Source organism: Nomascus leucogenys, chromosome 14 (assembly GCF_006542625.1).
Source record: "Nomascus leucogenys isolate Asia chromosome 14, Asia_NLE_v1, whole genome shotgun sequence".
NCBI classification, from domain to species: Eukaryota; Metazoa; Chordata; class Mammalia; order Primates; family Hylobatidae; genus Nomascus; species Nomascus leucogenys.
This window is the reverse complement of record NC_044394.1, coordinates 38529900-38557101: the sequence shown is the minus strand read 5'-3', so window position 1 is coordinate 38557101 and position 27202 is coordinate 38529900. Positions and strand designations below refer to the sequence as shown.

The 27202-nt window shown below is 48.6% G+C and overlaps 1 protein-coding gene and 1 pseudogene across 3 annotated transcripts in view; one reads left to right on the top strand and one right to left on the bottom strand.

Annotated features, from left to right (window-relative positions):
- Positions 1-2105: 2105 nt before the first annotated feature.
- On the bottom strand, positions 2106-13527 carry LOC100592532 (annotated as a pseudogene). The gene is made up of 2 exons (XR_004033259.1): positions 13410-13527; positions 2106-4300 (listed from the first exon to the last, which is right to left on the bottom strand). The product of XR_004033259.1 is annotated as a phosphatidylinositol 3,4,5-trisphosphate 3-phosphatase and dual-specificity protein phosphatase PTEN pseudogene (transcript).
- A 320-nt stretch (positions 13528-13847) lies between these two features.
- LOC100591962 (multidrug and toxin extrusion protein 1) overlaps positions 13848-27202 on the top strand; it is a 44634-nt gene continuing 31279 nt past the window's right edge. The window contains exons 1-3 of one of the 2 annotated variants that reach the window (XM_003262557.2): positions 13848-14026; positions 22654-22755; positions 27025-27093. In XM_003262557.2, coding sequence (XP_003262605.1) covers positions 13892-14026; positions 22654-22755; positions 27025-27093 — 306 coding nt within the window. In that variant the 5' untranslated portion in view covers positions 13848-13891. The remainder of the gene's footprint in view (positions 14027-22653; positions 22756-27024; positions 27094-27202) is intronic. The other variant, XM_003262558.4, reaches the window with a different exon arrangement.

Genomic DNA, 27202 nt, shown 5'->3' with positions numbered 1-27202 from the left:
TATTGATTTCTAGTTTAATTTTATTGTGTCCTGACAACATACTTTGTGTGGTTTCTTTTTCTTTTCTTTCTTTTTTTTTGAGACATAGTTTTGCTCTTGTTGTTCAGGCTGGAGTACAATGGCGTGACCTTGGCTCACTGCAACCTCTGCCTCCCTGGTTCAAGCGATTCTCCTGCCTCAGCCTCCGGAGTAGCTGGGATTACAGGCATGCACCACCACGCCCGGCTTATTTTTAGTAGAGACAGGGTTTCTCCATGTTGGTCAGGCTGGTCTCGAACTCCCAACCTCAGGTGATCCATCCACTTGGGCCTCCCAAAGTGCTGGGATTACAGGAATGAGCCACCGTGCCCGGCCCAAAATGTTCTTCTGAAGCCCTGTGCACTTTACCTCACTTCCTTTAACTTTTTTTTTTTCTTTGAGACAGAGTTTCGCTCTTGTTGCCCAGGCTGGAGTGCAATGGCTTGATCTCGGCTCACCGAAACCTCCGCTTCCCGGGTTCAAGTGATTCTCCTGCCTCAGCCTCCCAAGTAGCTGGGACTACAGACACGAGCAACCATGCCGGCTAATTTTGTATTTTTAGTAGAGATGGGGTTTCTCCATGTTGGTCAGGCTGGTCTCGAACTCCCAACCTCAGGTGATCCACCCGCCTGGGCCTCCCAAAGTGCTGGGATTATAGGCGTGAGCCACCGCGCCTGGCCTGTGTGGTTTCTATTCTTTTGAATTTGTTAAGGTGTGTTTTATGGCCCAGAAAATGGCCTATCTCATGAATATTCCATGCTACCTTGAGAAGAATGTATATTCTGCTGTCGCTGGATGAAGCAGCCTGCACATACTCACATATCCGCTTGACTGGTGGTGCTATTGAGTTACTGAGTTTCTGCTCACTGGATCTGTTCATTTTTGATAGAGCGGTGTTGAAATCTTCAACCAATAATAGTGGATTCATGTATTTCTCCTTGTAGTTCTATCAGTATTTGTTTCACACATTAAGGATTGCTATGGGGCCGGCTGAAGCACTTTGGGAGGCCTAGGTGGGCAGATTGCATGAGTCCAGCAGTTCAAGACCAGCCTTGGCAACATGGCAAAACCCTGTCTCTACAAAAAAATACAAAAATTAGCCAAGCATGGCCGGGCGCGGTGGCTCACGCTTGTAATCCCAGCACTTTGGGAGGCCGAGGCGGGTGGATCACGAGGTCAGGAGATCGAGACCACTGTGAAACCCCGTCTCTACTAAAAATACAAAAAATTAGCCGGGCGTGGTGGCGGGCGCCTGTAGTCCCAGCTACTCAGAGAGGCTGAGGCAGGAGAATGGCGTGAACCCGGGAGGCGGAGCTTGCAGTGAGCCGAGATCGTGCCACTGCACTCCAGCCTGGGTGAGAGAGCGAGACTCCGTCTCAAAAAAAAAAAAAAAAAAAAAAAAATTAGCCAAGCATGGTGGCATGTGCCTATAGTCCCGGCTACTCGGGAGGCTGAGGTGAGAGGACCACTTGAGGTTGCAGTGAGCTGAGATCACACCACTGCACTCCAGCCTGGGTGACACAAAGAGAGCAAGACCCTGTTTCAAAAAAAAAAAAAAAAAAATTGCTATGCATTAACCCCTTTACCATTGTGTAATACCCTTGACTTTTTTTTTCTTTTTTGAGACGGAGTCTCGCTCTGTCACCCCGGCCGGAGTGCAGTGGCACAATCTCGGCTCACTGCAAGCTCTGCCTCCCGGGTTCATGCCATTCTCCTGCCTCAGCCTCTCCGAGTAGCTGGGACTACAGGCGCCCGCCACCACGCCCGGCTAATTTTTTGTATTTTTAGTAGAGACGGGGTTTCACCGTGGTCTCGATCTCCTGACCTCGTGATCCGCCCGCCTCGGCCTCCCAAAGTGCTAGGATTACAAGCGTGAGCCACCGCACCCGGCCACGTGTAATACCCTTATACCCTTATAAAGATACCCCTTTCTTTGCTCTGAAATGTGTTCTGTCTAAAGTCAGTATAGCTAACCCTTGCTTTCTGTTGATAAGCGTTAGCATAATATATCTTTCTCCATCCCTTTGCCTTTAATCTAGATGTCTTTATATTTAAAATAGCTTTATTTTATTTTTTTTAAATGGGAAAGTGCCATCTTTATTAATCCTAATTGAATTTTAAATGTCCTTTTGACACAAAAAGGTATATACATGACACAGCTACACAACCTTTTTTCAACTGGACAACAAGTGTCAAAACCCTGTGGATGTATAGGGTAAAACAAGATCGTTCAGGAAAAGAGAATTGTTCCTATAACTGGTAATCTGACACAATGTCCTATTGCCATTAAAAAAAAAAAAAGGTCCATTTTCAGTTTATTCAAGTTTGTTTTCATGGTGTTTTATCCCTCTTCATAAAAAAAAAATTCAGACTTTTGTAATTTGTGTATGCTGATCTTCATCAAAAGCTTCATTCTCTGGATCAGAGTCAGTGGTGTCAGAATATCTATAATGATCACGTTCATTGTCACTAACATCTGGTGTTACAGAAGTTGAACTGCTAGCCTCTGGATTTGACGGCTCCTCTACTGTTTTTGTGAAGTACAGCTTCACCTTAAAATTTGGAGAAAAGTATCGGTTGGCTTTGTCTTTATTTGCTTTGTCAAGATCATTTTTTGTTAAAGTAAGTACTAGACATTCCTTGTCATTATCTGCACGCTCTATACTGCAAATGCTATCAATTTCTTGATCACATACACTTCCATTTTCTACTTTTTTTGAGGTTTCCTCTGTTCCTGGTATGAAGAATGTATTTACCCAAAAGTGAAACATTTTGTCCTTTTTTAGCATCTTGTTCTGTTTGTGGAAGAACTCTACTTTGATATCACCACACACAGGTAACGGCTGAGGGAACTCAAAGTACATGAACTTGTCTTCCCATCGTGTGGGTCCCGAATTGGAGGAATATATCTTCACCTTTAGCTGGCAGACCACAAACTGAGGATTGCAAGTTCCGCCATTGAACACTGGAATAGTTTCAAACATCATCTTGTGAAACAACAGTGCCACTGGTCTATAATCCAGATGATTCTTTAACAGGTAGCTATAATAATACACATAGCGCCTCTGACTGGGAATAGTTACTCCCTTTTTGTCTCTGGTCCTTACTTCCCCATAGAAATCTAGGGCCTCTTGTGCCTCTAAAAATTTGCCCCGATGTAATAAATATGCACAAATCATTACACCAGTTCGTCCCTTTCCAGCTTTACAGTGAATTGCCGCAACATGATTGTCATCTTCACTTAGCCATTGGTCAAGATCTTCACAAAAGGGTTTGATAAGTTCTAGCCGTGGTGGGTTATGGTCTCCAAAAGGATATTGTGCAACTCTGCAATTAAATTTGGCGGTGTCATAATGTCTTTCAGCACAAAGATTGTATATCTTGTAATGGTTTTTATGCTTTGAATCCAAAAACCTTACTACATCATCAATATTGTTCCTGTATACGCCTTCAAGTCTTTCTGCAGGAAATCCCATAGCAATAATGTTTGGATAAATATAGGTCAAGTCTAAGTCGAATCCATCCTCTTGGTATCTCCTTTTGTTTCTGCTAACGATCTCTTTGATGATGGCTGTCATGTCTGGGAGCCTGTGGCTGAAGAAAAAGGAGGAGAGAGATGGCAGAAGCTGCTGGTGGCGGGGCTTCTTCTGCAGGATGGAAATGGCTCTGGACTTGGCGGTAGCTGATGCCCCTCGCTCTGCCGCCGCTTGGCTCTGGACCGCAGCCGGGTAATAGCTGCTGCGGCGGCTGCTGGATGGTTGCAGCGACTGGGCCTGCTTCTCCTCAGCAGCCAGAGGCCTGGCAGCGGCGGCAGCGGAATGGGGAGAAGACGAAGAATCCTCCGAACGGCTGCCTCCTCCGGTGGCCTCCGGAGCCCGGGCCACGGGGGGTGCGGCGGCGGCGGACTGGAGGTTTAAAACCGGCCCGGGTCCGTGGATGTGCCGCCGCCGCCGCCGTGTTGGAGGCAGTAGAAGGGGAGAGACCAACTCTCCGGCGTTCCTAGCCCTGGAAATGGTGACAGGCGACTCAGACCCCCTCCCTGGAGCTGCAGCCGCCGCGGCCGCCGCCGCCGCCGCTTCTCCCCCGCGCTCCAGGAGCGGGAGGTGCCGCCGCCGCCGCGCCTCAGCCGGCTCCCGCCGGAGCCCACGGCTTCCACCTTCCCTTTCAGGAGAAGCCGAGGAAGAGGCTGTACGGTTAGAAAAGACGAAGAGGAGGCGAGAAACGCCGCCGCTGCCGCCGCCGCAGGCCGGCCGGCTCCCCGAGGGCGCTGCCCCCGCGGCTGCTCACAGGCGCTGAGAGGGGCTCCGGGCCGCGGCCGCCGCCGTCTCTCATCTCCCTCGCCTGAGCCCGGCCTCGCCTCACAGCGGCTCAACTCTCAAACTTCCATCATGGCTGCCAAAATAGCTTTATTTTATTATTATCATTATTATTATTATTTTAATAGAGATGGGATCTTGCTACGTTGCCCAGGCTGGTTTTGAACTCCTGGGCTTAAGCAATCCTCCCACCTCAGCTCCCAAATTGCTGGGATTACAGGCGTAAGCCACCTTGCCTAGCCTATGTTTCTTTTTCTTTTTTAAAAACTTTTTTTTAGTGGTTCCCTAAAAGTTTGCAATATACATTTACAATTAATTCAAGTCCACTTCCAAATAACAATGTGTCACTTCACAGGTAATACAAGTGCTTTATAATAACAAAATAATCCTAATTCCTCCCTCTCATTCCTTTCTATGGTTGCTATCATTCATTTCACTTATGCATACTTAAGCATATCTAAGTTTCAAGGGATTGATCCTGATTTGCCTAAACCAATCACCAATGCCCCTTGTTTAACCCATCACCACAAGCCTGTTTTGGAGCTATTACGGGGAAGGGTGTTGGGTTTCCCACTATAGGTAAGCTGGGGTTCAACAATTTTAATTTTGATTTTAGATGATAGGGTGACCTTAGCAGGTTGGGCAACTTGGGGACATCCAATCAAAGGTTGTTAGAATTTCTCGTACATCTGGATTGGAATTATCTTGATTTTGCCACTTTTCATTGTTTATGTGTTCCCTGAGAGGCAACCACGTGTTTAGGAATGTTTGCCACATGGTTATCAAGTTTCAAAGAGGAGGAATCATATAAGATTTAAATTCATGACCAGGCTCAGTGGTTCATGCCTGTAATCCCGGCACTTTGAGAGGCCAAGACGGGAGGATTGCTTCAGCGCAGGAGTTAAGACCACCCTGGGCAACATGGCAAAACTCCATCTCTACCAACAACAACAAATTAGCTGGGCGTGGTGGCATGAGCCTGTAGTCCCAGCTACTTGGGAGGCTAAAGCAGGAGGATCACTTGAGCCAGGGAGGTAAAGGTTGCAGTGAGCCATGATTGTACCACTGCACTCCAGCGTGGGCGACAGAGCAAGATGCTGTCTCGAGAAACAAAACAAAACAAAACAAAAAACACCACCACCAACAAAAAACAGACTGGCCACAGTGGCTCATGCCTGTAATCCTAGCACTTTAGAAGGCAGAGGTGGGCAGGTCATTTGAGGTCAGGAGTTTGAGACCAGTCTGGCCAACATGGTGAAACCCTGTCTCTATTAAAAATACAAAAATTACCCAAGCGTGGTGGTGTGTGCCTGTAGTCCCAGCTACTTGGGAGACTGAGGCATGAAAATCTCTTGAATCCAGGAGGCAGAGGTTGCAGTGAGCCGAGATCTTGCCACTGCACTCCAGCCTGGACAACAGAGTGAGACTCTGTTTCAAAACAAAAATAAACAAAAAAAACCCCCAAAACCTGACGCTTTGAACCGCTATGGTGGTGGCTAAGTGCAGGCATCACATCCCACAGTTAGGAAAAAATTACAAACCAAACACTGGGCTCTGAGATAAATCAGACCAAACCCAAAAAACCAGGGTCACTCTGTCAAGTCCTAGTATCCCAAAGCAGTGAAACTTGAGTCGTTCCTGGAAGTTGTTGACTCCCTGACCTGAAATTCTTCTCTCTGATTTTTGTAATGCTAATATCTGAAGATGTGTTATGACCTTTATGGATATGATTTTCATGTGAAATTTTCGCTGTTTTCTATTTTTTTCATATCATTAACAGACAGTAACTTTGGTAATCTTGTCTTTTTTTTTTTCTTCAAAAACCTGTAGTGTCTTCTCATTTGGAAATCCATTCCCTGAAGTCTGACCATGCAATTGTTCTGCAGATAACATTCTTCCCTTGTCTAAAATGCATCTGCCTCTGGCTTTTTCTCCCACTGGGAAGGGTCCACCCAGAAAGCCTGGAGGCACTGACCTACCAGAGCTTCCGGGGCGGTTTGTCCAGGTGCACAGATGAACCTAGATCATTTCCTTTCTCTTTTTTTGAGACAGAGTCTCGCTCTGTTCACTCTGTCACCCAGGCTGGAGTGCAGTGGGGCGATCTCGGCTTACTGCAAGCTCCGCCTCCCGGGTTCGCGCCATTCTCTTGCCTCAGCCTCTCGAGTAGCTGGGAATACAGGCTCCCGCCACTATGTCCGGCTAATTTTTTTGTATTTTTAGTAGAGACGGGGTTTTGCCATGTTGGTCAGGCTGGTCTTGAACTCCTTACCTCAGGTGATCCGCCCGCCTCGGCCTCCCAAAGTGCTGGGATTACAGGTGTGAGCTACCGCGCCCTGACGAACCTAGATCATTTCTAAAGCTCCTATAACTTGGAGATGATGACGTTAATAGTGATGGCTTATATTTGCATTCCTCAATAGGGTTCACAGGCAGGCATGGCTGCTCATGTCGGTAATCCCAGCACTCTGGCAAACGGAGGCTGGAGGATCACTTGAGCTCAGGAGTTTGAGGCTCGCCTGGGCAACACAGGTAGACCCTATCTCTATAAAAAATAAAAAATTAACCAGGCATGGTGGTGAGTGCCTGTAATCCTTACTAAGGAGGCTGAAGTGGGAGGATCGCTTGAACCTAGGAGGTTGAGGCTGCAGTGAGCCGAAATCATGCCACTGCACTCCAGCCTGGGTGACAGAGTGAAACCCTGTCTCAAAAAAAAGGAGTCACAGTGCACGTTTACACTCATTTTATCCTTTGATCCTCCCAATAAGGATGAATTTCATGATGCAATAAAGCTTAAAGCTTAACTCTCACGAATCCTGTTTTTTTTTTTGTTTTGTTTGTGAGACAGTTTCTTGTTTCCCAGGCTGGAGTGTAGTGGCGTGATCTCGGCTCACTGCAACCTCCACCTCCCGCGTTCAAGCGATTCTCCTGCCTCAGCCTCCTGATTAGCTGGGATTACAGGCACGCACCACCATGCCCAGCTAATTTTTGTATTTTTAGTAGAGACGGGGTTTCACCAGATCTCAGATGATCCGCCCGCCTCGGCTCCGCAGAGTGCTGGGATTACAGGTGTGAGCCACCGCGCCAGGCCTCCTGTGTTTTTTTGACTGTTTGCTGGCTTTGTTTCTGTTTTACTTTCTAGATTCTGTCTGATTCTTGGCCAGGTCTGTTTCTGGCTTGTGTTCTGATTTGTATACAGCGACTTATGCCCCCTTCAGTGAGGTTTTCATGATCTGACCATTAGGTGATCTCTGCCAGACAGCAGACTGAGCAGGAATTCTGATTATTGGTAGTAGATTTTTGTTGTTCTTGTTTTGGTTTGTGTGTTTATCTTGGAGATCCCAATGTTTCCTGGCTCTCCAGTTTTGTCTTTATTGTTTATATACAGTGTGAGCGCAAGTTACTCATTTAGAAAAGGGCCTTTTCTTTCCCTGGAATGGAGAGCAGCCTTTGATTCCTGTGGCTCAACCAACTGGTCAGTTTTGAGTTCCGTGTTTTCCTTTATGATTTGTGGGCAAAGTTAACAAAACTGAAAAAGTTGGCTCTCTTTCTGTGTGTCTAAATTTGTTTATTTTTTGAGACAGGGCCTCACTCTGTCATCTAGGCTGGAGTGCAGTGGCACAATCACAGCTCATTGCAGCCTCCACCCGCCTCCATGCTCAAGCGATCCTCCCACCTCAGCCTCCCAAGTAGCTGGGACCACAGGCGCATGCCATCCACACCTGGCTAATTTTTGTATTTTTTTTTTTTTTTTTTTGTAGAGACGGGGTTTCACCATGTTGCCCATGCTGGTGTTGAACTCCTGAGCTCAAACAATTCTCCTGCCTCAGCCTTCCAAAGTGCTGGGATTATAGGCATAAGCCTCCGCACTACCCTGTGTGTCTAAATTTTAAAAAGCCTTCCTCTTTCTTGCCAAAAACAGGTATTTACCCTTTACAATCACCTGTTTATACTCTCTTTGCCTCCCTCTCTCTCTCCCTCTCTGTCTTCATTTAATATCTGTGATTCTCTTGGCTTTGCTCTTTTCCAATATTGGCTTTATCCCAGGGCCAGCAGCATTATGGCTATAGCACTTCCAGGCATAGCATTCAGATACCACTGGGTGTGGTGGCTCACGCCTGTAATTCCAGCACTTTGGGAGGCCAAGGCAGGTGGATTGCTTGAGCTTAGGAGTTCGAGACCAGCCTGGGCAACATGGTGAAACCTCATCTCTACTAAAAATACAAAAATTAGCCAGGCGTGGTGGCACATGCCTATAGTCCCAGCTACTTGGGAGACTGAGGCAGCAGAATCGCTTGAACCCAGGAGGTGGAGGTTGGAATGAGCTGAGATCTCGCCACTCCAGCTTGGGCAAAAGAGTGAGACTTTATCTCAAAAAAAAAAAAAAAAAAAAAAGAGAATCGGGGCCGGGCACGGTGGCTCACGCCTGTAATCCCAGCACTTTGGGAGGCTGAGGTGGGTGGATCACTTGAGGTCAGGAGTTCGACACCAGCCTGGCCAACATGGTGAAACCCCATCTCCACTAAAAATACAAAGAAAGTTAGCCAGGCATGGTGGCGCACATCTGTAATCCAAGCTACTCAGGAGGCTGAAGCAGGAGAATCGCTTGAACCTGGGAGGTGGAGGTTGCAATGAGCTGAGATCGTGCCATTGTACTCTTCATTCCAGCCTGGGTGACAGAGTGAGACTCCATCTCAAAAAAAAAAAAAAAAAAAAAAAAAAAAAAAGAGAGAGAGAGAATTGGAGTGTATTGGAGTTTTCACCTGTAATGTGTAATGCTAGAAGCATGGGAATGTGTAAAATAGGATGGCCGCAAATATTCAGAAAGCACACGACACAATATCCTGAAAAAGTACCCACTAGAAAATGAGAAGCTAATCAGAATTTAAAAATACAGGGAAGACAGAGATGTGGTCAGAACATGGTGAGTATGAGATGCTGAATAAGACCCCCCAAAGATGTCCCCATCCGAACTCCTGAAACCTGTGAATACTTAACCTTGCATGGCAAAGGGACTTGGAGATGTGATTACTACAAGGATCATAAGATGCAAAGGTTATCCTGGGTTATCGAGTGGGCCAAATGGAATCTCTTTTTCTGAGAGGAAGGCAAGAGAGTAAAAGCTGGAAAAAGGAGACGCGATGAAAGAACAGAGGCTGCAGTGATGTGCTTTGGAGATGGAGGAAGAGGGAGGCGGCATTTCGAAGCAGGAACAGGCAAGGGAATGGATTCTTCCTGAGCCCCAGCAAGAACCCAGCTCTGCCGACACCTTGATTTCAGCCTCACGGAACCCATTTCAGGCTTCTGACCTCTGTTAAATAGTAACTTTGTGTTATCGTAAGCCATTAAATTTGTGGTAATTTGTTACAGCAGCAATCAGTAAACACTTATCATGAATGACCAAAATTAATTCAAGAAGAGGTTAAACAAAACTCTGAATAGACCAGCAACTTCTAAATAAATAGAAAACCTTTTATTTTTTTTTCTTATTTTTAAATAAAATGCCCCTTCTTGAACTCCTGACCTTGTGATTTGCCCACCTTGGCCTCCCAAAGTGCTGGGATTATAGGCATGAGCCACTGTGCCCAATGCCCCTTCTATAAAGGCATCAGATGGCCCTCTAGGTGAGTGGCCTTCAAACCTTCAAGAAACAGATCATTCTTATGGTATTTGAATAATTACAGAGCCTAAAGATTCACGGAAGCTGGGCGCAGCAGCTCACGCCTGTAATCCCAGCACTTTGGGAGGCCAAGGCAGGAGGACTGCTTGAGCCCAGGATTTCAAGACCAGCCTGGGCAACATAGTGAGACCCCTGTCTTTATAAAAATAAATAAATATAAAAATCCTGAATATAATATTAGCAATAAATCTACCACTATATACCTGTTATAGTATACTATTATGAATAATAGAAGTTTATTCCAGGAATCAGTGACAGCTAAACATTAGGAAATCTACAATGAACTTAAATTAACAACCAAAAAGAGAAGAAAAATTTGATCATTTCAATTAATGCTAAAAAAAATATATATATATATATATATATGAGCACAGTGGCTTATGCCTGTAATCCCAGCACTCTGGGAGGCCAAGGCAGGAGGATCACTTTGAGCCCAGGAGTTTGAGACCCGCCTGGGCAATATAGTGAGACCTCTTTGTCTCTATAAAAAACATGAAAACAGGCCGGGCATGGTGGCTCATGCCTGTAATCCCAGCACTTTGGGAGGCCAAGGCAGGCGGATCACCTGAGGTCGAGACCAGCCTGAGCAACATGGAGAAACCCCATCTCTACTAAAAAAAAAAAAATACAAAATTAGTCAGGCATGGTGGCACATGCCTGTAATCCCAGCTACTCGGGAGGCTGAGGCAGGGGAGTTGCTTGAACCCAGGGGGCAGAGGTTGCGGTGAGCCAAGATCGCACAATTGCACTCCAGCCTGGACAACAAGACTGAAACTCCGTCTCAAAAAAAAAAAAAGGAAAAAGAAAACAAAATTAGCCAGGTGTGGGGGCACATGCCTGTAGTCCCAGCTCTTCAGGAGGCTAAGGTGGGATGATTACTTGAGCCAGGGAGGTCGAAGCTACTTTGAGCCAAGATCAAACCATTGCACTCTAGTCTAGGCAACAGAGAGAGAGATCCTGTCCCCCCACCTCCAAAAAAAAAAAAAACTGATACAATTCAACTTTAATACATGCTTTTAATAATATATTTCACTAAGTTAAGAGCCATATATGAACATACTTATGATTATTTATCCAGCATCAATAACAAATTCATCATATCCCTAGTCCAATGAGTTTCCCATTCCCTAGATGAGTACTGATTAGACTGGGGATGTGATTGAACGAGAAGACAGTATTTTAATGAGGTGCATTCTTTCTGAATAAATCTGCAGATATAATGCAATGTCAATCAAAATCCTAACACTTTCCAAGTAACAGGGTTCTTTGTTCTTTTGTTTTTTGTTTTTTATTGAGATAGGGTCTCATTCTGCTGCCCAGGCTGGAGTGCCGTAGCGCAATCATAGCTCACTGCAGCCTCAGACTGCTGGGCTCAGTCAATCCTGTCACTTCAGCATCCCAAAGTGCTGGGGCTACAGGTGTGGGCTACCATGCTCAGCCAACTACACATTGTTTTAAAAGCTATTTATCAGCCAGTAGAGCTGCTTCTTTCCTCCTTACTTTTCTTTTTCAGAGTTTTTGTTATATCTTTTCCTGTACACACTATCGATTGCTTTTAGAATCATTCTATTAAATTTTAAAATAATGGAATACACAGAAGTGGACTAAAACCTAATATATTAATTGCAAATTAATTTTCCTGCTCTACTTTTTGGAAGGAAGTCACGGTGTACAATCCACCTTTAAGGAGTGAGGAGTTATGCTCTGCATCACAAGGACCTTTTATTTTTTGTTGCTATTGTGAAAGATTTCTTTTAGTATTTTCATATATGTTATTACCAACATAAAGGACTGACATGACTTGTTGAAGAACTTCTATATAGCAACTTTATTAAATCTCTTTATCAATTCTATTAGCTTTTGTTCATATTTTATTTCTTTGGGTTGTGTGGATTTTTTTTTTAAGAGATGGGGTCTCACTGTGTTGCCCAGGCTGGTCTCAAAACTCCTGGGTTCAAGTGATCCTCCCACCTTGGCCTTCCAAAGTGTTGGGATTATAGGCATGAGCCACTGTGCCTGGCCCAGTCTGGCAGTTTCTACTGTGAGTAATCCCTTTGTCTTTTCTTTCCTAATATTATACATTTCCGTTTCCTGTCTTATTACATCAGTCAGGACTTCCAGAAAATTATCAAAGAACAGCAGTGATCAGAGACCTAGTGAATATCCTCAGATACTTGTCTGTTGACACTCTCAGTTCTTTTGGGAAACTTCTCTACTCCATACATACAGTCCTTGTGGGACGAGACCAGTCACAGCGCACCTAACCCTAACCCTGTAGATACAAAGCTGGGTGCATGGTCCAGGGCCAGCCAAACATCAGACCCTATTTTCCCACCCAGGGCGATTGTTCCAGAGGTGGGCAAGAAACCTAAGCAGGGCTAACCAGATTTTCTCCCAGTTTTTTGTTTGTTAGTTTGGAACCAGAAGAGAGGAGGGGAGGGCCTTACTTTCCGGTTTAACAGATGGGAAAGATAGGAACGAGGGTATCAGAGGCCACCACTGTCACTTACACAGGAAGAGAAAGGCTGCCTGCAGAGCAGGAAGAGAAACCACGGAAAGAATCCCAAGGGGCGAGGAGAAGGGAGGAGAGGGACAGAGATGGGGAGAGGGACAACATGAATGCTCTGTTTTTTTTTTTTTTTTTTTGAGATGGAGTCTCTCTCTGCCACCAGGCTGGAGTGCAGCGGCGAGATCTCGGCTCACAGCAACCTCTGCCTCCCGGGTTCAAGCAATTCTCCTGCCTCAGCCTCCCTAATAGCTGGGATTACGGTGCGCGCCACCATGCACAGCTAATTTTTGGTAGAGACGGTGTTTCACCATGTTGGCCAGGATGGTCTCGATCTCTTGACCTTGTGATTCGCCCGCCTAGGCCTCCCAAAGTGCTGGGATTACAGGCGTGAGCCACCGCGCCTGGCCGAATGACCTTGTTTTCGAATCCCTGAATCCAAACCTCCTGATTATGTGAGCCAAAAAATTTGTTTTCCATTTTCTCTACTTACATTGGGTCACTTACAACGGAAGGAATTTTGACTATTACAGAAATCATTTTTGTCCTGGTAACTGACACTTATTAGGTAATAATGGCTGGTGCCAGGCTGAGGGCAGGTGACACTGACTCAGGTCCTCCGCCCAGGCAACCCCAGTCTTCACAACTGGCGACGAGATGTTCTTTCACGTTTGCAGATGAGGAAGCTGAGGCTCTGGGAGGAAAGCGCGCTGCCCATGCCCTTCTGGGCCACAGCCTCTGGTACTCCCACAGCAGGCTGATGGATAAACTTCCAACACGACCAGGTGGCACCAACTGTGCTACTTGGCAAATGGGAGCATGTTGCTCTATCCTGGTAGATTCTAAGTTCTCTAATGGAACAACTGATGAGAGGAGTATGCAACATCCAAACCAGCATCAAAGCGTGTACCCAACTCAATCTGCACAGCAAATGCGCCCAACCCATACACCCCGCGGGGTGCTAACCGAGTCACGGCTCGAGGCCTCTGGGTCCTTCCACGCCAGGTCATTCAGAACCTGAAACCCCCAGGAGAGGTGCGGAGCCCGGGTGAGTCCTGGCGTCCGAGACTTGGAGGACCCAGCTCCCGGAGCGCGTTCCGTTAGTTTCCAGAGCTTTTTCAAACTTTGCCTTCCAAGTGCAGGAGTTCCTTGGTCTTTGCAAGACCCGCAGGCGTCCGCAGTGGTGCAGAGAGAGGTGCAAGGGGGCGCGCCCAAGGTCGCAGGCTGCCTGGCTGCGCGCTCAGCATGGGCCCCGGGCGCCAGGCGCGGGGCGGGCTCTGGGCGGGCGGCCGGGGCGGGGACTGCAGAGCAGACTGCGCTGCGCCGTTACCCACTGCCGGCCTCCGCGCTACCCGGCCGCAGCGCGCCAGTTACATGGAGGCTCCTCAGGAGCCCGCGCCAGTGCGCGGAGGCCCGGAGGCCACCCTTGAGATCCATGGGTCGCGCTGCCTGCGGCTGTCTGCCTTCCGAGAAGAGCTGTGGGCGCTCTTGGTCCTGGCGGGCCCCGCGGTAAGGTGGCCTCGGTGGGAGGCCGGTCCCGGCGGGCTGGGGACCTGGTGATTTCTGCCTCCGCGGGTGACTTTGGCGGGGTTTAGGGACCGAGCGAGCTGGCCGCGGGCGGGCTCCAGGGAGCATCGTGCCAGGAGCCGGGCGGGCACCCCAGCTCCTCTGCCTGCGTCCCGGCCGCCTTCCGCTCCGCACCACACGGCTGGGAGCCCCGCGGGGCACTGCGGGAACGGCTGGCACGCGCCCGGGCGCACGTTGGCTCGGAAAGGCCGGCGGCTCCAGCCTCCTGCGCCAGGAGACACTGGGGAACTGGGACCTTTGCGCCTAACCAGGTCCAGGCTGCATTTGCATCCAGAGTTGCCTTCTCTGGGAGCTGATTCCAACCAATAAAGCGCAAAGTGCCTGAACTTCCAAACACAAGGGAACTTGTTTCTTTGAAAAGTAGCGGTAAAAAGTTCGGGAGCTCTGCGATCTAAATAATCCCGAGGCACGGAGGAGGGGGTGCGTGGTCCGTCGTGGACTTAGAGCTGCGAAATGATTTCTTCAGAATTCAGTCAACCTCTACTGAGGAAACCAGAGGCATCCTGTATCACCCCCTCCCCGCCAATAATTATGTATGTGAAAGAAAAACGGGGTTTTAATGTGGGTCTTTGTGGGGTCGAGGTGTTCTTATCTGTGGGATTCTTTTCTTTTTAATCATTAGGTTAGGGCTGTTTCTGCCTTGTCTCCTAAAAGTAATGTGGTTTTTAAAACCACAAAAATATAATCCCATCCACGTTCTCCTGCCAGCTTGGGTGGTTTTCAAACCGAGAGGGTAGGACGCGGCACAAGAAGCAACTGGTATGCACTTAAGGCGTGAGTAAGCTTTTGGCTTTGAGGCCCACATTCTGCACCTGCGCGGGCTGAGGGGGCCTCTGTGCCCCTGGAGTGGGGGCTTGGTGGTTTGTGGGATATTGTGTCACCCGCTGTGGTGTGCAGGACAGCAAGAGAAATGCCGAGGTCAAAGACATGGAATAAGATCCATCGGCGATGCTTTCTCACAGACCAGAAAGAACTCATGATTTGGGGCAGGGCGCGGTGGCTCACGCCTGTAATCCCAGCACTTTGGGAGGCTGAGGCAGATGGATCACGAGGTCAGGAGTTCGAGACCAGCCTGGCCAATATGGTGAAACTACGTCTCTACTAAAAATACAAAAATTAGCCAGACGTGGTGGCGGGCGCTTGTAGTCCCAGCTACTCCAGAGGCTGAGGCACGAGAATCGCTTGAACCTGGGAGGTGGAGGTTACAGTGAGCCAAGATGGTGCCACTGCACTCCAGCCTGAACGACAGAGTGAGACTTGGTCTCAAAAAACAAAACAAAACAAAACAAAAACACCTCATGGCTGGGCGCGGTGGCTCACGCCTGTAATCCCAGCACTTTGGGAGGCCGAGGCAGGCAGATCACGAGGTCAAGAGATTGAAACCATCCTGGCCAACCTGGTGAAACCCTGTCTATACTAAAAATACAAAAATAAAAATAAAAATTAGCCGGGTATGGTGGCAGGCGCCTGTAATCTCAGCTACTTGGGAGGCTGAGGCAGGAGAATCGCTTGAACCCGGGAGGCGAAGTTGCAGTGACCCGAGATCGCGCCATTGCACTCCCGCCTGGGCAAAAAGAGTGAAACTCTGTCTCAAAAAAACAAAAACAAACAAAAAAACAATCCCAGCACTTTGGGAGGCCGAGGCGGGCGGATCACGAGGTCAGGAGATCGAGACCACGGTGAAACCCCGTCTCTACTAAAAATACAAAAAATTAGCCGGGCGCGGTGGCGGGCGCCTGTAGTCCCAGCTACTCAGGAGGCTGAGGCAGGAGAATGGCGTGAACCCGGGAGGCGGAGCTTGCAGTGAGCAGAGATTGCACCACTGCACTCCAGCCTGGGCGACAGAGTAAGACTCCGTCTCAAAAAAAAAAAAAAAAAGCACCTCATGATTTGGAATCTCAGAACCTGGGACTGCTTGCCCTGCTTTGACCTCCGAAAGTAAGTCAGGAAGCAGCTGTGCGGATTGAAACAGCCTCTTAACCTCTTCTGGTCTCTGCATATTCATTTGTAAAATGGAGATAATAGTCGTGTCTTGCCTCAACACTCCCTCACAGAGCTGCTGTGAGAAGGGGCTTTCTAAGGCTATTATTGTTTTATTAATTTTTCTTTTTGAGACAGGGTCTTGATCTGTCCGCCAGGCTGGAGTGCAGTGGTGCGATCACAGCTCACTGCAGCCTCAACTTCTGGAGTAGCAGAGACTACAGGCACACACCACCATGCCTGGCTAATTTTTGTATTTTGGGTTAGAGATAGGGTCTCCCTGTGTTGCCCATTGCTTGAATTCCTGGGCTAAAGCAATCCTCCTGCCTCGGCCTCCCAAGAGCTGGGATTATAAGCATGAGCCACCTTGCCCAGCCTGTTATTGCTTTAATAGTATAGCGATAATAATAATAATAATAACAGGGCAGTTTTCTGAAATCCAGCCCTCCCAGTAGCCTGATCCCCTTGATGTGGGGGACCTCTCCAGGTCTCCAGGGATGAGCACTAGACTGACATGCTGGGGACCTCACCTTTTCTCTTTGTATGTACATACATGTATACCATCGTGCTTATTACAAATGTCATGCATATTTACTGTAGAAAAAAATAGAAAACCAAGACCAACAAAAGGAAAAACCCTCTGAAATCTCACTACTGAGAGGTAATTTGGGAGCTTTCCTTCCAGTCCTTTGTGCGTGTGTGTCTGCTTTGTGAAAACGTGATTGTAGAGTTTTGCTACCTGTTTAGTCTCTCATGAAGTGTATGTGGACCCACCTGGGTCTGTCTCCCATCTCTAATCCCATCTGCTGTAAAGTTTTCTGTTTGCTAAAGGGCATGGGATAAGGAGAGACCACCTCCTTCTTTTCCCATGCTCATTGTCCAATACTTTCTTCTCCAAGTGTCTAACATAAAATGAGGACGATGCCCTGTCTGGCTCTCCTCTCTGTAATTTTCTCTCTCATTCGCCATCTCCCTTCCAGACCTCTCAAGTTAACCCTGACCCTTGAGGTCTCACTGGGCTTTAAATGAGGCCTTTTAAAGAGAATAACTCATAACACAATGGAAATATGAGCTGAATGGTGCTTACTTCTCAAAAGATGCATCCATTTTATCCTGGAGAAAGCTTGAGGAAGACTGGATTTGCAAGGGAAGGAACGTGCAGATACCTGGCCTCGGGTACTCCAGCTGTGCCTCCTCTTTTTCATCAGCCTCTCATCACCTGGCTGAATCAAAACAGCAAAAGTTCTGAAAAGTAACCCCAAAGATGGACCCCCGGGCATTGCCCGGGATGTAACAGATGTGGGATAGCCTAGGCCCCAGCTCAGGAAAATGTTTCCACTTGTGTGGGAAGGAGCTGGTGGACCTTCTAGGGCTACAGGGCAGAAATATCAGAGAAGGCAGGCAGGTTGAGGGGGGTGAGGTGGGGGATCTCGAGAGACCCACTTTACCCAGGACACACAAAGGAAAAAATGCAGGCTGACCTTTTGAATTGTGTCCTGAAGGCAATGGGGAAGATACTGATCAGGAAGTGGTTACTGACACCAGATTCAGCAGGAGAAGCCTGGTCAGAGACAGACAGGCCTAGGCCCAAGGAGGGGAAGACCTACAGGGAAGGTGGTTCCTTCCATTCAAAGGGTGAGAGGAAGTAGTCAAAGATGGCAGGAGCTGGATAGAGGAAAGCCGGGTGAGGTCCAGCCCCCGCCGCCTCTACTCCCCGTTTCCTCCTCCAATCCATCCTCACCAAGGCCTTTGGCTTTAGCTCCTTAAATACCTCTCAGAGGGATCCACTTTTTCGTATCTCCGCTCTCATGGTCCACATGGAGCCACCAAGTCCTTTTCAAATGCACTTCTGAGCTTGTGCCTCCTGCTCAGAACCCTTTCCTTGGTCCTGCAAGGCTCTCTATGGCCTGGCCCTGGCCAGGCCTCCAGCCTCATCTTTCGTCCCTATCTTCTGGTTACACCCTCCACCCAGCCTCCTTTCAGTGCCTCAGCCTGGAAAGTCCTCCCCAACAGACAAGTCTCTGGCACCTGACTATTTGACATTGACTTGTTCATCATGCAGGTTTCAGCTCCACTTCATTTCCCCTGGAAACCTTCTCTGAATTCTCTGCTGCACCCCACAGCTCATCACGCAAATGTCTTGAGCTGTGTTATTTATTGCGTTTTGAACATCTTTCCCTATTCTACAGATGCTCCTTGGCTTACGATGGGGTTATATGCACTGAAAATATCATTAAGTCAAAATGCCTCTAAAGGATGAGATCACAGATTGCAAGAGTCCTGACTTGCATGGGACAGCCATGACTGGCTTGCCACCTCCTTGCTGGCCAATTATCTTCAGTTCCATTGCAAGAGTAATAGCTGCCTTCTTTTCCCCAGAAGCAGGAGACACAGATGGCTGTTTTGTAGTTATGGTGGGATGCGAAAACACAAAACAAAATACCCAAAAAACGCTGGCAACACAGTCCACTGTAGAGTGTCAGCTGCCTGCTCTCATGATGGCAGGGCTGATGGGCAGCTGTGGCCCACTGCCCTGACAGGCACTGCAAGTCTGAGACTATACATCACTATTCCGGGAAAAGATCAATATCTCAAATTCCAAGTACAGTTTCTACTGAACGTACATTGCTTTTGCACCATTGCAAAGTTGAAAAATTGTAAGTCAGGACCATCTGTACTGTGGGTCCCATGGGGCAGGAATGGAGTAATGGTGTCTAACTCACACCTGTTCCCCCAGTGCTGGGATGTACTTTGTGCTCCAAAGACAGTGGCTGTATGTAACCATCTGAGTTGAGAGTCAGGTGGCTGGGCTAGTTGCGAAACCTCCTGGGCTGTGCTTCCTCACGTGTAAAAGAAGGGGGGCTTTCCCAGGTGACCTCTCAGCTTCTTTCCAGTGAGTGAACTTTCAGCAGTCATGGGAGGGGGTAGGAGAGGCTGTCTGGAGGTGCCTGGCCCTGGAGAGCAACTTCTAAAGCTGCCAGGTGCTGAAGGTCTTTATCTGGCTGCCAAGTTTGCTTATTGTTGTCTGGCCAAAATCTGAGCAGGGTCACTGTGACAAGAAGGGACGGAAGCACGGTCAGTCTGGAAGTTTCTTTGTTTGAAGCAGGGTCTCGCTCTGTCTCCCAGGCTGGAATACAGTGGTGTGGATGGCTCACTGCGGCCTGAAACTCCTGAGTTCAAGTGATCCTTCCTGCCTCAGGCTCCTGAGTGGCTGGGATCGCAGGTGCATGCCACCACGCATGCTATTTTTGGTATTTTTTGTAGAGACGGGGTCTCTACAAAATGTTGCCTGGGCTGGTCTTGAACTCCTGGGCTCAAGCAGTCCTCCCGCCTCAGCCTCCCCAAGTGCTGCGATTGCAGGCGTGAGCCACTGTGCCCGGCCCAGTCTGGCAATTTCTGTCATCCATTCAGCTCTGTCCAAGCCACTGCCAGTTCAGGCTGTTCTTCAGACAGCAGCTGCTGAGACATCTAGCAGAACAGGCCTTTGTCCAGAATTGGTTCATTCCCTGGGCACAGAAATACACTGTGTGACAGCACAGTCCCAGAGGGTCTGGAGCACTCTCAAAGTGTGGCCCTGGACCACATGCACATGCATCTTGCCTGGGTGTGTATGAGGGAGCATGGGGATATACTGAAATGAAGATTCCTAGCCCCACGGACCTCCTGGGTCTTTTTTTTTTTTTTTTTTTTTTTTTTGAGATGGAGTCTCTCTCTGTCACCCAGGCTGGAGTGTAGCGGCTTGATCTCCGCTCACTGCAACCTCTGCCTCCTGGGTTCAAGTGATTCTCCTGCCTCAGCCTCCTGAGTAGTTGGGATTATAGACGTGCACCACTGCGCCCAGCTAATTTTTTGTATTTTTAGAAGAGATGGGGCTTCATCACGTTAGCCAGACTGGTCTCGAACTTCTGACCTCAGGTGATCCACCCACCTCGGCCTCCCAAAGTGTTAAGATTACAGGCGTGAGCCGCTGAACCCGGCCTAACCTCCTGGGTCTTGAGATGGGCCAGGGCAAAGGCTCCCAGGTGACCCTTGTGTACATGATCCACAGTCTGTGGCCAAGCGTTCACCCAAAGGGCTTGAAACCAGGATCTGAGAAGAGGTTAGTAAATCTGGACTCAAGCCGAGATCCCTGGCACGGACTTTCAGGATGGGCTGGCTACATGAGGCTGCCTGATTCAGGCAGTCGGAGTACAGGGTTGTTGCCATAACCCTTGTAGAGCCTCAGCGGCTCTCAAAAAAACTATTTTTGCTGGCATTGACATTGAAGATGCATCTCACATGGATTAGTCTAACTCAGCTCGACTTCCTGGCTTTTTGTATCCGAGACATCTAATGATTCCCACCCTTGGACTGGCCCCCACCCAAGTGAGAAAGATGTTCAGGGCAGTGCAATTTGTGATGGTAAGACCTGGGCGCCACTCCAAAAGCCGGGCAGTAGGGGAGACTGAGCATACTTCCATGCGAAGCCATGAAAAACAGCTCACAGGTGGCCCGCAGGGAGGCAGGGAACTGTGGAGTGGAAACGTGATGTTCCGTGGGAAAGGAGAAGACAGATTCTGTGAACACAACCGTTTGTGACAGATGATGTGCAAAAGCTTAAAGCACAGTGAACTGAACAGATTTGGAAGTGATGCCGAGTTTACAAATAAAAGGGACTCTGTGGCCTTCAAAGGTACATGAGCCTTCAAAGGTACATGAATTCACAATTTAAAGAGACACCAAGCTCCACCTAATGAAACCATAGGGGACATCCGTAAGGGTGGTGACAGCGCCCAAATCGTGTGGCACCAGTATGGGCCTACTGGGTGTCCATTGGCTCTAGGTTTAGATTCTACAGCATCTGGTTCTTCATGTCAGCTTTTTTTATTGACACCTCCACCCCACCCCTTTTTATTCCCATCTTCTGTCTTATTTTGGCTTACGCAGAACATTGCAAAAGCGCTTCTCATGTTAAGTAGCAGGGGGACTGTTGGCGATTAAATTCACATTAGGCTTCTGTAGTAGTGAGAGAAGTGCCTGGATCATGTAGGAGTTCATACAAGAAAGATGCTTCTCCTACAACAGGGTTAGGAACAGGCTGTGCATGCTCTGAAGGTCTGGGCCCATCACAGGAGTTGAAAACGGTCTCTCCCGGGATGTGGATTCTAGGGAAGAAAAGAGGGAGATCATCGGAACCATTATGGCTTGGGGGCCTGATGAGGTCCTGACGTAGCAATTTTAGGGTGGCTGCCGAGCTGGCAGATGGGCTGTGTGTGAGCCTGGTGGAGGTCAGCTCTAGAAGCTAAGTCATTGGAGCCCTAAAAGAGGGACCTTTCTGTGGGCTCAGCACAGAGGACTCTGTTCTTGAGGGTGGTGAGAGGCGGCCCTGTGGCTGGACCAGCAGCAGCATCACCAACTCTGGGTTATCAGCTTCAGTGAGGACCCCATGGGGCAGATGCAGGCAGCGGCGGCAGCAGCAAATCCTTAGGTACCCATTCTCTCCTAGGGAGCAGGGGTCAGGTGAACTCCCCATTTTGGGCCATGTAGCCTGCCAGGGGAGAGGGGCTTCCCCATGAGAGATACTGGACTGCCTGGGTCTAGTGGGTGGGGGGCAGGAGGTGATTTTAAGTTAACCTCCAGAAATAAGCTCATTATCCAATCGTGCAGTGAAAGCATTGTGGAGCAATTCATAGAATTGCCCACTGGAATTTCGAGGAAGAATGGTTCAATATTCCAGAATTTGCCCTCACATCTGAGGCTTCCTAGAATGCAAGGCATTCAGCAGGCCTGTAATGTTTCGCCCTGAGAGTCCGGATCCCACTGGGACTCCAAGTGGACGATCTCATCGCTACCTCCAGCTCCTCCTGTCCACGGACTTCCTTGCTGGAATGGATTCTTGTTGTTGATCGCTGTATTCTCTCCAGTCCTCACTAGGAATCTTGGATAACAAGGGGGTTATCCCAGAAGGCAGCCTCTGCAGATTGCAGAGGAAATTTAATGTGATCTATGACTTGAGAAACTGAACTGAAAAACCGAAAAGGCAGGCTGGGCGCGGTGGCTCATGCCTGTAATCCCAACACTTTGGGAGACCGAGGCAGGCAGATCACGAGGTCAGGAGTTCAAGACCAGCCTGACCAACATGGTGAAACCCCGTCCCTACTAAAAATGCAAAAATTAGTTGGGTGTGGTGGCGCCTGCCTGTAATCCCAGCTACTCAGGAGGCTGAGACAGGAGAATTGCTTGAACCTGGGAGGTGGAGGTTGCAGTGAGCCAAGATCGCGCCACTGCACTCCAGCCCGGGTGACAGTGTGAGACTCCGTCTCAAAAAAAAGAAGAGCTGAAAAGGCTGGGAAGTTCTGAAAAAAGTGATTCTGACCCAGTGGTTGCAAATAAATGTTTTAATATTTCAAGAAGCCTCCCATCCCCAGCCCCAGAAATTGTACATTTGCCTGTGAAAGGTGGCAGAGGCTCACTGAAGTTGTATTTCTTTACTTCTGACTGGACTTGTTGGGTCGGGGTCACCCTTGGGGCCCCAGGCTTCCCTGCAATGGTGGGCACTCACCTCCCTTCCCGTTCCCCTCTCTTCCCAGTTCTTGGTTCAGCTGATGGTGTTCCTGATCAGCTTCATAAGCTCCGTGTTCTGTGGCCACCTGGGCAAGCTGGAGCTGGACGCAGTCACACTGGCGATCGCGGTACGTGTCGGCTTTCTGGCAGGTTTACCAACACTGTCTGTGTTTGCCTTCTGCTGCTACTATAACAAATCATCAAAATGTAGTGGCTGAAACCTACACAGACTTATTCTCTTACAGTGCTGGAGTGCAAAAGTCTGAAGTGGGTTTCATGGCCTAAAATCAAGGTGCTGCAACTTTAATTCCCCTTTGCTGTGTAACGTTGCAGATTCCTAGGTTCTGGGTATTGGGATGGGGACATCTGGGAGGGCATTATCCTGTCTATCACATCTTCTCATTTATTTTATTTTATTTTGTTTTTTTTTTTATTTTTGAGACGAAGTCTTGCTCTGTTACCCAGGCTGGAGTGCAATGGTGCGATCCGGCTCACTGCAACCTCCGCCTCCCGGGTTCAAGCGATTCTCCTGCCTCAGACTCCTGAGTAGCTGGGATTACAGGCATGCGCCACTACACTTGGTTAATATTTGTATTTTTAGTAGAGATAGGGTTTCACCATGTTGCCCAGGCTGGTCTCAAACTCCTGAGTTCAAGCAATCCACCTGTCTTGGCCTCCAAAAGTGCTGGGATTACAGGTATGAGCCACCGCGCCCAGCCTCACATCATCTTATTTCTTTTCTTTTCTTTTGTTTTCTTTTCTTTTCTTTTTTTTTTTTCACACGGAGTCTTGCTCCGTCGCCCAGGCTGGAGTGCAGTGGTGTAATCTCGGCTCACTGCAACCTCTGCTTCCTGGGTTCAAGCAATTCTCCTGTCTCAGCCTCCTGAGTAGCTGGTACTACAGGTGCCTGCCACCATGTCTGGCTAATTTTTGTATTTTTAGTAGAGACGGGGTTTCACCATGTTGGTCAGGCTGGTCTTGAACTCCTGACCTCAGGTGACCCACCCACCTCGGCCTCCCAAAGTGCTGGGATTACAGGCGTGAGCCACCGCGCCCGGCCTACATCATCTTATTTGTAATCCATGGAACTCGTTCCCACTCTTGGTCCCACAGTTGGGGGAGGGGAACAGTAAAAGGGGAGTTCAGTCTGACTTCCTCAGAGGAACCGACTCCCCCCATGCCCACCCCTCAGTTGTCTGTCTTACTGAGAGTCCTAATCTAGAAATGGGTCTGGAAGGTGAAAATCTAGATCTTTGTGTCCAAACTTAAAATCAGGAGGAACCGCAAATCCTCTCTGTATAATAGATGCAAACCCCCAAAACCAGAGACATGTCATCAATCTCAGCCAGGAATTGTCAGCTGGCCACGTAAGAACAAAGGGTTTGGTTTGTCTAGTTAGGGTGTTTCTAGAAAAGTGGATTCAGTGGCTCTTGGGCAAGTGCATGTTCCTCTTTCCTCCTGCCCTGACGGAGACACAATTTCACTTGATCTGCCTGGTCTCGCCAGGCATTTGAGTTTGCTATCCATGAACTATGCAAGACGCCTGGGAACTAGTCACCAAGTATATGTGGAACTAGCTATGAGTATATATGGCTTATTTTATTTTATTTAATTATTTATTTTGAGATGGAGTGTTGCTCTGTCGCCCAGTCTGGAGCGCAGTGGTGCGATCTTGGCTCACTGCAACCTCCACCTCCCAGGTTCAAACGATTCTCCTGCCTCAGCCCGGGATTACAGGCACATGCCACCACACCAAGCTAATTTTTTGTATTTTTAGTAGAGATGGGGTTTCACCATGTTGGTCAGGCAGGTCTTGAACTCCTGACCTCGTGATCCGCCCTCCTCGGCTTCCCGAAGTGCTGGGATTACAGGCATGAGCCACTGCACCCAGCATGGCTTATTTTATTTTGGCTTTAGCGGGCAACATGGACAATCCCAGGCTTAATTATCCATTTTAATTTTAAGTATTGTATTTGCAATAGGGGAGAAGACAGAAATGTACTTAGCAAGCCTCAGCAGATTCTCTTTGGCCAAGGAATTGCAGGATGTGGCCAAGGACTTATCAAAGTCAGTGCTTCCAGGCTGGGTGCAGTTTGGGCTGTTGTCCACAGGTTCCCTGCTGTAGAATCAAGTTACCAGGTTCCAGATAGGAAGCGCATCAGACATCCTGTGATACCACTCCCTGGTTTGGGGGCACTGCCCTAGGCTCCCCAAAACTTCAGGGTTTGCTGCTGACCCTGGTGAAGGCAAGCACACCTGGAAAGCCTCTGGCACTAGTCCGGACTTCAGACTGCCTCTGCACTCCCAGTGCCCCCCAGGGTACGGATGCAGGCCATGCTAGGTCTCCAGCAGGTGGACTTTTCTGTGTTACTGTGCCATTGCATTCCCGGAAGAAGTGTCCCTGATTCCCGAAATTGGAGAGCAAAGTGACTTTTTAAAAGAGAAAGCGTGGGTAATCACCTCTAGCCTAGACTTTTCCCCTTCCCCTTCCAAACTTGTACATGTCCTTACCCAGCCAAGATCTTGTAACCATAATAGGCTTGTCGATTTGCTCGTGGCAAGTCAGTAATCTGAGATGCCAGGTTGCAACAGTGAAAGAGGTTTAATTGTAAGGCCACTGAATGAGGAAACATCAAATCAGTCTCTCCGAGGAGTTTGGGGCAGGGTTTTTAAGGGTTTTCGAATGGGCTGAAGTGTGATTGTTGATTGGTTGAAGAGTGCAGCATGAAGTCATGGGACAGGGAGATGAAGAAACTGTGTTCTCATGCTGATTCGGGTCCTCTTTGCGGGTCTTCAAGCTGGCTGGTGTCAGATGTTTCACTGGAATTCAGGCTCTGCTTAATAAATTTTTTTTTTTTTGAGATGGGGTCTTGTTCTGTCACCCAGGCTGGAGTGCAGTGGCACGATCTCAGCTCACTGCAACTTCCGCCTCCCGGATTCAAGTGATTCTCCTGCCTCAGCCTCCTGAGTAGCTGGGAATACAGGCGCCCGTCACCATGCCGGGCTAATTTTTGTATTTTTAGTAGAGACAGGGTTTCACCATATTCGTCAGGCTGGTCTCAAACGCCTGACCTCGTGATCCGCCCACCTCGGCCTCCCAAAGTGCTGGGATTACAGGAGTGAGCCACCATGCTCGGCCAGAAATTTTTTTTTTTTTTTTTTTTTTTTTTTTTTTTTTTTGAGACGGAGTCTCGCTCTGTCGCCCAGGCTGGACGACAGTGGCGCGCTCTCGGCCCACTGCAAGCTCCGCCTCCCGGGTTCACGCCATTCTCCTGCCTCAGCCTTTCTGAGTAGCTGGGACTACAGGCGCCCGCCACTACGCCCGGCTAATTTTTTTTTGTATTTTTAGTAGAGATGGGGTTTCACCGTGGTCTCGATCTCCTGACCTCGTGATCCGCCCGCCTCGGCCTCCCAAAGTGCTGGGATTACAAGCGTGAGCCACCGCGCCCGGCCGAAATTTTTTTTTTTTTGAGACAGGGTCTCACTCCATTGCCCAGGCTAGAGTGCAGTGGTGCAATCTCAGTTCACTATAGCCTCTGCTTCTTGGGCTCAAGCGATCCTCCCACCTCAGCCTCTGGAAATAGCTGGGACTACAGGAGTGTGCCACCATGCCTGCTAGTTTTTGTACTTTTGTAGGGATGAGGTTTCATCATGCTGCCTAGACGGATCTCAAACTCCTGGGCTCAAACGATCCTCCCACCTTGGCTTCCCAAAGTTCTGGGATTACAGGCATCAACCACCGCACCTGGCCAACAATTCTTAAACAATAGCCTTATCATTGTAACACCAGAAATCCCATCTGTAGGAACAGTGGGGATGTACATGGCCAGTGTCTGGTGCCACATGACTTTCAGTTATAAGGAAGTGGGTCAAAGTGCAGCCTGATTAATACTATAGTTCTGGGCCGGGCACGGTGGCTCACACCTGTAACCCCAGCACTTTGGGAGGCCGAGATGGGTGGATCACAAGGTCAAGAGATCGAGACCATCCTGGCCAACATGGTGAAACCCCATCTTTACTAAAAATACAAAAATTAGCCGGTCATGGTAGCACGAGCCTGTAGTCCCAGCTACTCAGGAGGCTGAAGCAGGAGAATCACTTGAAGCTGGGAGGTGGAGGTTGCAGTGAGCCAAGATCGAGCCACTGCACTCCAGCCTGGGCAACAAAGCTAGACTCCGTCTCAGAAAAAAAATATATTATAGTTCTGTCCAGAATTCTTGTTAAACCTGTGAGAATGGCTTCAGTATGAGTGGGGTCCGGGCAGCTAACAAAGTTGATAAAATTGACTTGTGAATGCTGAAGGAGGAGCTTTGCAGGCTCTTATCAACACACACAGGGATTTTGTCTTCCTTTCCTCCTTTAACTCTATAGGGCCTTATCTTTGGGTTTATTTGCAGGTCATCAATGTCACTGGTGTCTCAGTGGGATTCGGCTTATCTTCTGCTTGTGACACCCTCATCTCCCAGGTAAATGGAAGTGGTCACATGCTCACAGTGACCTCAAACATCTTTTCTCAAGTGTAGATGGAAGAGCCCCACTGGCAGGAAGAGTTCAGCAGCCAGCACCTGCAGCGCC